The sequence below is a fragment of the Chiloscyllium plagiosum genome, chromosome 16 (assembly GCF_004010195.1).
Source record: "Chiloscyllium plagiosum isolate BGI_BamShark_2017 chromosome 16, ASM401019v2, whole genome shotgun sequence".
Lineage (NCBI taxonomy): Eukaryota > Metazoa > Chordata > Chondrichthyes > Orectolobiformes > Hemiscylliidae > Chiloscyllium > Chiloscyllium plagiosum.
In genome coordinates this window covers 50,790,182-50,803,678 of record NC_057725.1, presented here as the reverse complement: position 1 = coordinate 50,803,678, position 13,497 = coordinate 50,790,182, and the positions used below count along the sequence as shown (strand labels likewise).

The following is a 13,497-nucleotide window of genomic DNA, read 5'->3' as shown; positions in this document are numbered from 1 at the left end:
GAAGCCAATCTTCAACAAATTCCGCAGGCTGCTCACCTTCCTTACCTTCAGGCAGACCGATGATCCAAATGTTTTTTTCTCCTGCCCCTGTTTTCAAGATCATCCACTTGGTCACGCAAATTACGAACCTGTGTCTTCAGGGCTTGGATCTCTTCCTTGAATGAACTGGCATCAGCTTCCACCACTGTGACCCTGGGCTCCACCTCATCCATCCTCTTCTCCAAGTCTCCCAGCTGCTGCTCATGCTTCTGCACCATGAGAGAGACTGGAGCCAGCTTCTCTTCAATCTGTTTCCCCAACATCTCGCGAGATTTCGAGAGCTGGTTCACCAGGTCCTGGAGAGTAATCGGCTCCGAGGCTACTGCAGGCTGAGCTGCAGGCCTGGCCTCAGATGCTCCTCCTCCCTTTTTTGGCATTCCTGGACAGCTGAAAATACAGCTAAGTCAATTTTTAAATGTTTCTTGGGGCTCCACAATCTTTCCAACGCCCCAAGAAATCCTGATGACCTGGGTTGGGTGGGTTAAAGGACCGTCCTGCTCCTGCTGCAATGCGAAGCTCTGCAGTGTGATCTTCTCAGATCGCCGCCATCTTAGATCCCCCTTGTTCAGATTTTAATGATGAAAAAGAAAATTACTGGGATCTTGCACAGTTTCCTACTTTCCATAATCTAGAAATTTTGTCTTTTCAAGATACAACCAGAGATTCAAGAGTGGCAGCCCTCACACCGTCTGCTGACCAGTCAATCCTTCCTAAGGATTCAGTCTTGTTTTTGTCCATAGCACTCCAAAGACAATGTTGCCATTGTCAAGGCAAGGAGAAACCTCTGTTTGGGAACCAAAAGGACTATAGAGCAGTCCAAGATTCCTGAATATTAACAAGCTATCCTAGTACTGACAAAAATTGATATATTCACCCTAACAGTCCCATGGAACGGCCCAAAGGAGAGTCTTATTTTGCTTGCTTTGTGTTCTTGTTTGTTTCTAGAGGTGGAGTTCAGTTAATCTTCCATAATTAATCACATGAGTTAGACAGCTGGAGTGGTAGGTGCTATATTTCCCAGGTGCTGAAGATTCTCCCAGAGGTTCAGAACAGAGCATGGACAACAAATTGAACAAACCACTTGGGGAAGATGTCGGATAATGAATTAGATTCTATTGTGCTAATGAATGGTATAAGGCATCAGTGATGCTGATATGAGATAAACTTGGAAAAAGTGCCACTCCAACATGGTTCCAGAAATGCTCTATCATACCTATTTATGTGTATACACTAAATAGTTAATAAAGGTTCTTGTTCGGTCATATGAAAATAGGCTTGCCTCTCTTTACATCCTCAGTATCATCTCATAACTCCAAAGTATGCACCAAAGAATGGTGTCACCCTGACAAAGCCCCATCCAGTTCTCTCCAATCCACAATATATTCCCCTCTCCTGGCATAAACAGTGTCATTTACGTATCTTATGCAGCAGCAGGTAGTGAACTGCAGTTATACATGGCATTTGAACCAGCCTGGAGAAGCCCAATGTATGGGATGACTGGAAGTTCACAACCATAAACAATGTTGTCCATGCCCTGCTTTGACCCGACAGGTCTGACTGTAAAAGTTTGCAGAACATCATGAATACCTCCTGCATAAAATTGAGATGACATCCAGAGGTCAGAGAATTGCTCCCAAAAAACTGAGGTGAACAACGTCTCCTGCTGAGGACTTTCCCACCCCTTCTCCCTGTATGTTCTTTTGTGCAGCTTCTGCTCTATTTTCCTATCATGTTACAGGTCAGCAAGGTTGGTAACTGCAGCATTCACATCTAGAAGCAAATGTTATGTACAGAACCCAAAGAAAAACCAGTAAAATTATGAATGACACATGCTAATCTGACTCATCTTGCTTATTTCAAACAGTTTTATTCCGACAGTATGTTCAATTCCAAGTATTACTGTTTTTTTAACCTCCCGGATCAGAATCAAGCCCTTTGACATTTATGGCATCACTTCCACTTGACTTTCTCAACTTAAAACAACTCTGGAAACCACCAAACTCTGGAAACCACCACTACAGATACACACAGAGATAGGAGAACTTAATCAGCAACTAACTTCAGAGTGGCTTAGGATCCATTTAAATAGCATTGATAGCATTACTTCTGCCATTGAACATGTGCTTAGTTACGTGTTTAAGAAAGGGCAGTAAATGAATTGATGAGGTTGAAACCAGTAGCACTGGGTCAAATCAGTTTGACACAATGACTGACACCATGATCTTGCATACTTTGTACTTTTTAATCAATCTGTTCAGAGATGTTATGATTGGTCTCTGAAGCCGGTGGGACTTGAACTTGGGTCTGCTCGCCCAGATTTATGGACCTTACTACTGCATCACAAGATGCTTCTCTAATATATTTTGTAAATTTAAAAAATATTAGCCTATTTTTCTAACCAAACTTTCAGAGATGTTATTACACATCCCTGGAGACTTTAACCTGGGCCTCCTGCTTCAGGGGTAGGGGGCTTTATCACTATGCCACAAGAAGGCCCTTTGTGTACTTTGTATAATTATGGCAAACACTTGTACCACCTGTACTATGACCTTTTCAATTAAGTCACACTTGAGTCTGTATTCACAGTGTGGCCAATAATGTGGAGCCATAAATATTAAGAGGCTGAATTTTGCAACCAAAATGTCTTACTTAGCAATAGTAATTGTTACAAAAAGTAAGACTCATCAGGAGTGTCTAGATTGTGCTCCTCCTTGTCACTCTCTAATTAATATATGAAAGTGCGGCATTAAAATTAAAGATTCTTATGCATTTCCAAAAATATAATATATATATGCACTGTTATTTTTATAACGGATTTATTAACTATTTGAAGATAGATTTCATACCTGGTGTGTAGTTTTTGAAATATAACAAGGAGCATCATATTGTCGCTGTGACTGTACATCCTCAGCACTCCCATAAACAAGAAACGCATCCTCTACTGTCCCATCATAAAGATCAAATCTGTTGTTTTTTTCTATATCCACCACATAAGATCGAGCCAGATAAGCACAGATGCTATTATATGACCAGCCCTAGAATAAAATTAGTCATTAGATTCAGGAAGAAGTAGATGAATAATTTTGTACAGTTTTCTTTTTTTTTCAAATTAAAACATCCTACATTTAAAGAATAATCATCAGTCGGGAAATTCAAGCTGTCAACATACAAATGACATAGAATAAATATTGAAACACAGAAAGATTTATAGCACAGAAGGAAAGCATTCAGCCAACAGCGTCCATTCCAGAAGAAAAAGAATAATCCAATTCAAACTCATCTTTCATCTTTTGGTCTGTAGCCCTGTATGTTATGGCATCTCAAATGTATATCCAAGTGTTTTTAAAATGTAATTAGGGGTTCTGCCTGTTATGCTTCAATCTTCCCTCTAAATTGTTTGACAGTTTTGTTATTAAAATGGCACATGTTTTCTGCTTATGCAGTACACTAAATTCAATTAGTTAGATTTCGATATTTCGTGATAAGAGAATTTAGAATGAGGGAGCATAATCTTAAAATAAGCACTCAGCTATTTAAGTGAGAAATCAGGCAGCACTTTTCAGACAAAGGGTAGCAGATATCAAGAATTCTCTCCCTAACACTGATAGAAAATAAATTTTAAATAAAAATTAACAAAAACTAAAGAGGGAAAAAGTCTCAGAAGACAGTTGTAAAACAGTGCAACAGTAAGTAATTCCGTAGATCAGTATCATAAGCATTATCTAAAACCTGTGGCTGCAGGAGCAAAGAAAAATTCAATTTTTCTAAAATAATGGGTGAAATAGGATGCTGTATCATTGGCACTTACTTGTAGTACATAAAGTATTATTTTCATGAGATTATACAATTTTCACTATGATTCCTTTACTTGTTTATGGATGCCCATTATGTTTATTTTGCAATTTTTAGCACCACACCTCCTTAGGTATGTGAATGTCTGGGACAACCTACCACCAGTTCTGGTGCAAGTAGTCAGTCTTGGACATAACTCAGCACCTGCATTACATATAGCAAACTTTATAGAATAATAATGGAGAATAATCATATATAATAATGAAATAAAGAATGATATTACAAGATATCAAGGGAGAAGTTGTAAGTCAGGAGGTGGAAGGGAGAGAGGAACATAGTGAGATTCCAATCATTAGGGAAGCATTATTAAGCAAACTGATAGAGCTGCAGGCATACAAGACTCTAGATCTAGATGGACCTCATCTTAAAATAGTTGCTAATGAGATGTTTCAAGAGGAGATTAAACTGATTTATACTTTGGACTGACTGAGTTGTCTTATAACGATAGATTGGACAGGCTGGGCTAGTTTCCATTTGTGTTTAGAATAATAAGTAGTGATTTAAAAAAGTGACTTAAATAACAATGCTGAATGGTCTTAATAAAGTAGATGTCAAAAGAATATTTCCTCGAATGGATGAGACCAGGTTTAGGAGGCATTGTTTTAAAATTAGCAGTCACCCTCTTAGCACAGAAATTAGGAAAAATATTTTTCTCTTGTAAGATCGTGTGACTTTGGAATTCTGCCTCAGAAAGTATTGGAAATGTGATCATTGAATATTTTTAAGGCACATAGGTTTTTGTTGGACAAGGAAATCAAAGGTTATCAAAGGTAGATGGGAATGTAGAGTTTGAAACACAACAAATCAGCCAGAATCCTATTGAATGGCAGAGTACCTATGTCTGCTCCTATTTTGTATGTTCATTTGTAAAAGTTCTCTTAGCAGAAGGCATTGACCTACTCTTTGCAATTCTCCTGAATATTTAGACTGTTGTTATAAAGGTTTTGAGCTATTATGTTGCGTAGTAACATTGCAATAAATTCCAGCAATAATAGACCTTCAAGTCCAGATATTCCACGAGTCTACAAAACTCCCTTTAAGGATCGCTAATAACTTTGAGTCTTGTGACTTCACAAGAACTTGTTCAATCCTTCTTTAAACTGTTCCTTGTAAGTGATAACTTTATTGGTTCCCAGTTGCCAAGTATAAAAGCAGAGGGAAAACAGCAGGGAGCTGCATCATGATGGTTTCCTGTTGCAGCAGGCTGCTGGGGAAGTATCCCAGAGGCATACAAGAGGCTGGCTACAATGTAGATTGGCAGTAGAAAATTTCCAAAGTTGATTTATGAGGCTCCAGGTGCAGTTAGGAGGCAACAAGTACAAAAGGAAGCGCTGAGATCCCAACAATCTCTCCAATGAGGTTTCACTTTTGTCATGTGATGCCTTCACCTTCAGCCCTTTAAATTTTGAGTTTCAAATATCCTCTGTTTGGGTACACCTCCATTTTTAGGTATTGACCTGCCTCACAGGACAAGCCAAACAGAGACATGCATGAGAATTCCTAGAAGCATGGCATTCCAACCAGAACTCTATCAACAAACACATTGACTTGAATCCCATTTACCACCCCCTGAGAAAAAGAACAGGACATGACATCACCGCAGAAAATGACATCACCAACCCAAGGAAACCTAACACATAAATAGAAAGCAGGCCATGCCACCACTGCTTCATTCGGAGGCTCACTGATGATATTACCTAGTATGGTGATGAAACATCTGAAAACGAACCTTACAGCTCAGCGAGCAAGGCTACGTCCAACTGTTATGAAGACTGGTTTTCACAGTTTCTTTATATTACTCATGAGAGGGTGCGGTTATTTGACTCCTCAGAACAAGTGAAAAATTTCTTGGACAGTTTAAAATAATTTGGATAGATTTATAGACATGGATGTTATGAAGACGTGAGTTTACTTTAAGAAAGTTAAAAGCAGCAGAACTACTGGATACAGCACCAAGTATACTCAAAAAGGTAACAATGTAACAATGGGTCGAAGAACTTGATTTCATTGCTTAGAGACAAAAACAAATTGGAATCCAGCCAGTTTAAATTATATCCGAAACATATCAAATTCCAATCAAATTGAATTAAAGCTGATGCTCTGGAGCATAAGACCGGGTAAAACTGAACAGTTGAGAGGAGAACTACCACAACCTAGCATGTATAAAGATGCCTGAAAAATAGCTCTCTTAAAAAGGCACCTTTTCAATCAATAACCTGTAAAGCAGAAATTCCTAACCAGAAGAAAAGAAGACACAGGAAGATCTGAAGACAAGAACTAAAGGCTGTCTGGTTTTGATACAGGAAGTGCTGTTTTCTAAATTTTAATTGGGAGTTTTATCAGACTTGTATTTTAGAAGGGAAGGTAAAAGATAAGTTAAAGAAAGAAATTGTAAATAGTGCTTAGTTAATTATACTCTGTTATACTTTAAGAAATAAAGGAGTTAAATTTTACTTTAAATAGTTCTTGTCCACTCGATTTTTATATATTACTGCACAGGAAAAATCTTTACTGTGTTGCTGGTTTTAAATTAAGCAGGAGAGTTTACCCTGTGTCGTAACAGTTTGGGGGCTCGGGTCTGTGATTTGAACTGGTTGAGTCAGATTTGAATAGATTTGAGGGTACAAAAAATCACAGAAAATGAAACATTTGCAGATTAGTGTCCTAGATCTTTAAATAAAATGCAGGTGAGACAATTGTTTAATTTTGGTGACTTGTGGTTGATTACATAAAATGTCAGAGAAATGGCTCTTAAAATTGCTAAAGAGGTTCTGAGATTGGAAGATGATTCTCAAATTTGCCAAGAAAGTTTCGAAGGAAAGAAAAAGGCCATACTTTTAGAATGAGCAAATAAGTTAGATTTGGGTTTAACCAAAGACAATCTTGACTGATACACTATCTAGGCTGATGGCCTTTGTGTCGCGGGATATTATTATAGAGGGAACTTTAATTGCCTTATGGATTCTGTGCTGGATAGAATGCCCAAAGACCCCCAAAGCTTTTTTTTTTAAGATTAGATTACTTACAGTATAAAGACAGACCCTTCGGCCCAACAAATCCACACCAATCCTCTGAAGAGCAACTCTCCCAGATGTATTCCCCTACATTTACCCCTTCATCCAACACTACGGGCAATTTAGCATCGCCAATTCACCTAACCTGCACATTTTTGGACTGTGGGAGGAAACCCACGCAGACACGGGGAGAATGTGCAAACTACACACAGACAGTTGCCTGAGGCGGGAATTGAACCCAGGTCTCTGGCACTGTGAGGCAGTAGTGCTAACCACTGTGCCACCCATCTCCACAATCTAAACAGTTGGGGCTTTACATTCTTTTCCAATCCTCATAAGTGCCATACAAGGATTAATTTTTTCCTAACTCCTGCGGCTCGTCTAGATTCGGTGGTATCTTGTTCAAATGGCAATTTAGTGGTTGAAATTACTGGTACTGGTGAATGGATCCCTTCATCCTCAAGGATTGCATGTTCATTGAATACATTTCTCGGGAATTTGAAGCATTCTTGGCCACCAACTCAGGCACAGCTAGTAATCCGTCCATTCTTTGGGAGACTGCTAAGGCCTACGTTAGAGGGATGATTATCTCATACTCAGCCACGGAAGGGAGAGCAGCAGCGTCTGCTCGAGACATGATTGAAGGCAGCTGAGACGGCATATTACAGTAGACCATCAGTGGCTAAGCTGCAGCAGATCACAGCCCTTCGATCCACCTTAAACTCCATGCTTACGCATACAGCCTGGAAGGATGGTGATAGGCTGGGTAAAAAGTTGGCATGACCCGAAAATGTGTTGCTGGAAAAGCGCAGCAGGTCAGGCAGCATCCAAGGAGCAGGAGAATCGACGTTTCGGGCATGAGCCCTTCTTCAAGAATGATTCCTGAAGAAGGGCTCATGCCCAAAACGTCGATTCTCCTGCTCCTTGGATGCTGCCTGACCTGCTGCGCTTTTCCAGCAACACATTTTCAGCTCTGATCTCCAGCATCTGCAGTCCTCACTTTCTCCTAAATATTTGGCATATCTGGTTAGGAGGAAGAATGCCTCCCAATCTATTGCTTCTATTAGGGAAGGGAATGGGACTCTTACTTGTAATGCTAAAAAGATCAGTGTGGCGTTTCAGAGGTTCTATTCTGAACTGTATCAGTTTGAATGTTGTGAGGATAGACAGGATAAAATGGAGTCATTTTTTTAGGAACTGGGATCTTCCAGGGGTGCATGCTGAGCAGGCATCTCTCCTTAGTGCTCTTTTAAAAGCACAAGAGATACAGGAGGCAGTGAGGCAACTTCAAAGTGGAAAGGCGCCTGGTCTTCTCAGTGAGTCTTATAAAGAATTTGTAAAGGTACTGTCAGGACTGATGCTAGACACGTATAACTATTTATATAGTCGTGACTGCCTCCTGCCATCCTTGAGAGAGGCTAATATCTCTCTTATCCTCAAGAAAGGGAGGCCCCAGAGGACTGTGCTTCTTACAGACCCATCTCGCTTTTAAACTCTGATTCTAAAATTTTGACAAAGCCTTTGGCATTGAGGTTGGAAGGTATGTTGCCCTCTATTGTTACAGAAGATCAGACAGGCATTATAAAGGGTCGCAGATCCTCTATTAATGTTAGGAGGTTTCTTAACATAATTCAAGTACGCCAGCAGCGATCGGTTCAAAGATTGATGGACTTTCTGGATGCGGAGAAGGTAACTGATCGGGTGGAATGGTGTATCTTTTTTATATCCTGCAGCGGTTTGGTCTGGGTGAAATGTTTACTAGATGGGTAAGGGACCTTTAAAGTGATCTTCTGGTGGCGGTTCTCACCAATGTTATAAGGTCTGATCATTTTCAGCAGCGGTAGGGGCAGTCAGCAAGGCTGTCTCCTTTCAACTTTGCTTTTCACTTTGGTGGTTGAGGTGTTAGCAGAGGCCATTCGTGGGGACTGTAATATAGCTGCCCCAAAGGTAGGGTCAAAAATACATAAGATTACGTGATATGTGGACAATGTTCTTATTTTTCATACGAACCCCGCAGTCTCTGTGCCTTGTTTGATCATTAGGTTCTTTCTTAGGTTGCAACTTCAATTTTTCAAAATTGGAGGCTATGGCTATGGGTGGGTCTTAAGAGGAATACCTGATGTGGAAGGTGGGTTCCCCTTTAAGTGGGCACAGGGTGTTTTTTTCAACTTGGGCCTTTCTGTTAGCCCCAGCTTTGACCAATTATTCAAGGCTAATTTTGTTCATTTGTTTGACAAGATTAAATAAGACCTTTGAAGATGGGGGGCCCTTCCAATATCATGGTTGGGTCGAGTTGCTCTTATCAAAATGAATGTTCTTCCTTGCTTATTGTACACTTTGCTGATGCTCCCTTTGCTCTTTCCTAGGCAAACATTTTGGAAATTGAATGACTGGTTTAATTCTTTTATTTGGTGCTATAAGTGGCCCCTTGTTAAGTTTGCAAAATTGCAATTGGCCCAAGGATTGGGGGAGTGGTCCTCCCAGATATTAGATGATATCAACTGAGCTCCTTTCTATCTTTTGTAAGTGACTGGGCCTGTGGGGACTTGGTGTCAACATGGTTAGACATTGTCAAGACGAAGTATCCTCTTATCAACCTGTTGTTTTTAGACAAAATGAGGAGAGTTGCAGAATATTGCAGTAATCTAATAGTTACTAACATGGTCAAAGCATGGAGGGCAATGAGACAGATGGAGGGTAATATATCCATAACATCTTTTCTTACTCCCATAGTTGGCATGCCGGGTTTCCGGCCAAGGACAATTGATCCCAGGTTTAAACTTTGGGTGGATATGGGAGTCTCTTGTTTGGGTGATCTGTTTGAGGGTGAAATGTTAATGTCATTTGATCAAATAACTCGGAAATATGGATTGTAGTGTAGGGACCTCTTCTGTTTTTCTCAGAGATTTTATCCAAAAGGAGACCACGGTCTTGACTGAGTGTTATAGATCTGATACGGAAAAGAGAATGCTACAGGCTAACAGCATTCTCTATCATTTGTTGGAGGGAGGTTCCTTGAGTGACATCGAGCTTCTACATGAGGCCTGGGATAGAGAGTTACGAGTTGAGATCACTCAGAAATATGGGAGGACATTTGTGAGAATGCGAGGAGGATTTCAATATGTAATAGGACCCAGGCTATGCAGTTAAAGATTCTTCATAGGGCTTATCTGGCCTCAGGTTGTCTTACAAAATTTAAGCAGGGAGCATCTTCAATGTGTCCCAAAAGTAAAATAAATGTGGGTACCCTCACTCATTGTCTGCGGTCCTACCACAGGCTGCGTGCATATTGGAGTGCTATTTCAGGAGTAATAGAGAAGGTATTGGTAGGGAACGAGGTCAAGGTAGGCCTGGTCTATTTGCTCCTAGGTTTCCTGAATTTACCTCCCTTACATGTATATGGAAAAAAGCTTTTCAACATTCTCACTTTTTGTGTGAGGAAGAACATTCTGATATGCCGGGTGTCTGTAAACTCCACCCTTCCCCCAAACCACTACCCCCCCAAATCCCCCCGACCTGCCGGGTCTGTCAGAGTGGCATAAGTTCATTATGGAACACATTCCATTAAACTTTCTTATAAATATGGTGCACCAGAAAACAGACAATGTTTATAAGACATGGCAGCCCTTTTGAATTCTTTGGAAACAGATTTGTCCGCCATTTTGATTAGGGCTTTTGTTTAGCCATGATGGTTTGGTCCGGTAAACTTAATACCAGGAGAGGAAGAATTTCGAACAAATGTGGGTTTAATAATTGATGTTCTGGAAGGTTGACAGCTATGGGCTTGTTGTGGTGAGCAGCGTTATTTATTTATTTATTGATTTGTTATAAGTGTAGTGTTGATTTTTTTGTTGAGTAGTATAGTAGTTGGTTTATTGTTGTTTTTGCTGTTATGATGCTATATTTTCATATTTTTGGAACTTTCAAATTTTGTAAAGAAACATTTTTCAAGTATTTTTAAAAAATCAATTTCAATGTCTTTTTTCATTTTGAAACAGCTAAAGGCTAATATTTCAAATAAAGATGGACGATGGGAAAAATTTCTGGCTGTAACAGCTGCTCCTTTTTTGAAGTATTTTAGGTGTTGGAAGCGATTTCTTCAAATTCCAGGAGTAGCAATTACTGTTCTACATGCTGTTGCATTGTTTTGGAACTTTCGAAAAAAAAGTTAAAACAACAGCACTTTTGAAAGGGAGAAGAACAGACAAAGGAAGCACGTGGTGAATCAGTGCAGGAGAGAGAGAGAGAGACAGAGAATGAAACCTACACTGCTAATTGACACAGCAGTGAACCTGCACAGTTACTGCCTTTGCTGTTTGAATTCATGTATTGTTGGACATTAGAGTGCGTGTGGGAAAATTAAGAAACAGTGAAATTCACAACTGATCTTGGAGGAACCTGTTTGGGAGAGGTCACATCATAGAAACAGAGAAGTGAATATTTTAAGCATGGCCTTACAGTATATCAGCAGTAGTGTGTAGAGTGGGTTCTTCCTTGATTACATGTTTTACTGAGATATGTCTCTTGATTAAACTTAAAATATAAGCCATAAGCATTAATTTAACCTGGAGCAGTGTTTTGTGAAGGAATAAGACAGAGCTATTTTCTGGGTCTGGAGATTGAAAGAAGCAAAAGTGTCCTTTAGTAGAGTGATATGCTCTTCTTGTCTGAAGTGGGAGTTTAGGGAGAGTTTACGAGTTACTGAGGATTATATCTGCAATAAATGCCTTTGGTTGTGAATCCCATCAGATCGAATGGATCGTTGGGGAGACAGTTAGAGGCAATGAAGAATTTACAAGTGCAAGGGGAGGTGATGGATGGCAGTTATAGGAAGAGGGAAAAGTCGCAGATACAGTCACATAGATTGGTTAACTCCAGGAAAGGTAAGAGAGGTAGGCAGTTAGTGCAGGAGTCTTCTGTGGCTATCCCCATTTCAAACAAGTATGCTATTTTGGAAAATGTAGGGAGTGATGGATTCTCAGGGGAACGTAGCATGAACAGCCAAGTTTTTGGTGTTGAGACTGGCTCTAACACAATGAGGGGTATGTCGGGTTTCAAGAGATCGATTATGTAGGGGACTCTCTGGTCTGAGGTACAGACAGATGTTTCTGTGGCCAGCAGCGAAAAATCAGAATGTTGTGTTGCTTCCCTGGTGCCAGGCTCAAGGATCTCAAAGAAGGTGCAGAATGTTCTCAAGGGGGAGATCGACAGCAGGAGGTCATTGTACACATTAGAATCAACGACATAGGAAGGGAAAAGGTTGAGATTCTGAAGGGAGATTACAGAGAGTTAAGTAGGAATTCAAAAAGGAGGTCCTCGAGAGTAGTAATATCTGGATTACTCCCGGTGCTACGAGGGCAGGAATAGGAGGATAGAGCAGACGAATGCATAGCTGAGGAGCTGGTGAACGGGAGAAGGATTCACATTTTTGGATAATTGGAAGCTCTTTTGGGGTAGAAGTGACCTGTACAAGAAGGACAAATTGCACCTAAATTGAAAGGGGACTAATATAAAGGCAGGGAGCTTTGCTAGAGCTGCGAGTGAGGATTTAAACCAGTAAGGTCAGGGAGGAGCCCAGGGAGATAGTGAGGAAAGAGATCAATCTGAGACTGGTACAGTTGAGAACAAAGGCGAGCCAAACAGTCAGGGCAGGCAGGGACAAAGCAGAGAACAAGGTAAGACCGATAAATTAAACTGCATTTATTTCAATGCAAGAGGCCTAACAGGGAAGGCAGATGAACTCAGGGCATGGTTAGGAACATGCGACTGGGATTATCATAGCAATTATAGAAAAATGGCTCAGGATGGACAGGACAGGCAGCTTAATGTTCCAGGATACAAATGCTACAGGAAGGACAGAAAGGGAGGCAAGAGAGGAGAGGGAGAGGCGTTTTTGATAAGGGATAGTATTACAGCTGTATTGAAGGAGGATATTTCCAGAAATATATCTAGGGAAGTTATTTGGGTGGAACTGCGAAATGAGAAAGGGATGATCACCTTACTGGGATTGTATTATAGACTCCATAATAGTCAGAGGGAAATTGAGAAACAAATTTGTAAGGAGATCTCAGTTACCTGTAAGAATAATAGGGTGGTTATGGTACAAGATCTTAACTTTCCAAACATAAACAGGGAATGCCATAGCGTTAAGGGTTCAGATGGAGAGGAATTTGTTAAGTGTGCACAAGAAAAGTTTCTGATTCAGTATGTGGATGTACCCACTAGAGAAGGTGCAAAACCTGATCTACTCTTGGGAAATAAGGCAGGGTAGGTAACTGAGGTGTCAGTGCGGGAGCACTTTGGGGCCAGAGACCATAATTCTATTAGTTTTAAAATAGTGATGGAAAAAGATAGACCAGATCTAAAAGTTGAAGTTCTAAATTGGAGAAAGGCCAATTTTGACGGTATTAGGCAAGAACTTTCAAAAAGGCAAAAGTGAGGACTGCAGTTGCTGGAGATCAGAGTCGAGATTAGAGTGGTGCTGGAAAAGCACAACAAGTCAGGCAGCATCCGAGGAGCAGGAAAATCGATGTTTCGGGCAAATGCCCTTCATCAGGAATGAAGGCAGGGAGCCTCCGGGGTGGAAAGATAA

At 40.4% G+C, this 13,497-nt stretch overlaps 1 protein-coding gene across 1 annotated transcript in view; it reads right to left on the bottom strand.

Annotated features, from left to right (window-relative positions):
- LOC122558097 (sodium/hydrogen exchanger 10-like) overlaps positions 1-13,497 on the bottom strand; it is a 373,845-nt gene that overhangs the window by 23,927 nt on the left and 336,421 nt on the right. The window contains exon 24 of the mRNA XM_043706417.1: positions 2,886-3,074. Coding sequence (XP_043562352.1) covers positions 2,886-3,074 — 189 coding nt within the window. The remainder of the gene's footprint in view (positions 1-2,885; positions 3,075-13,497) is intronic.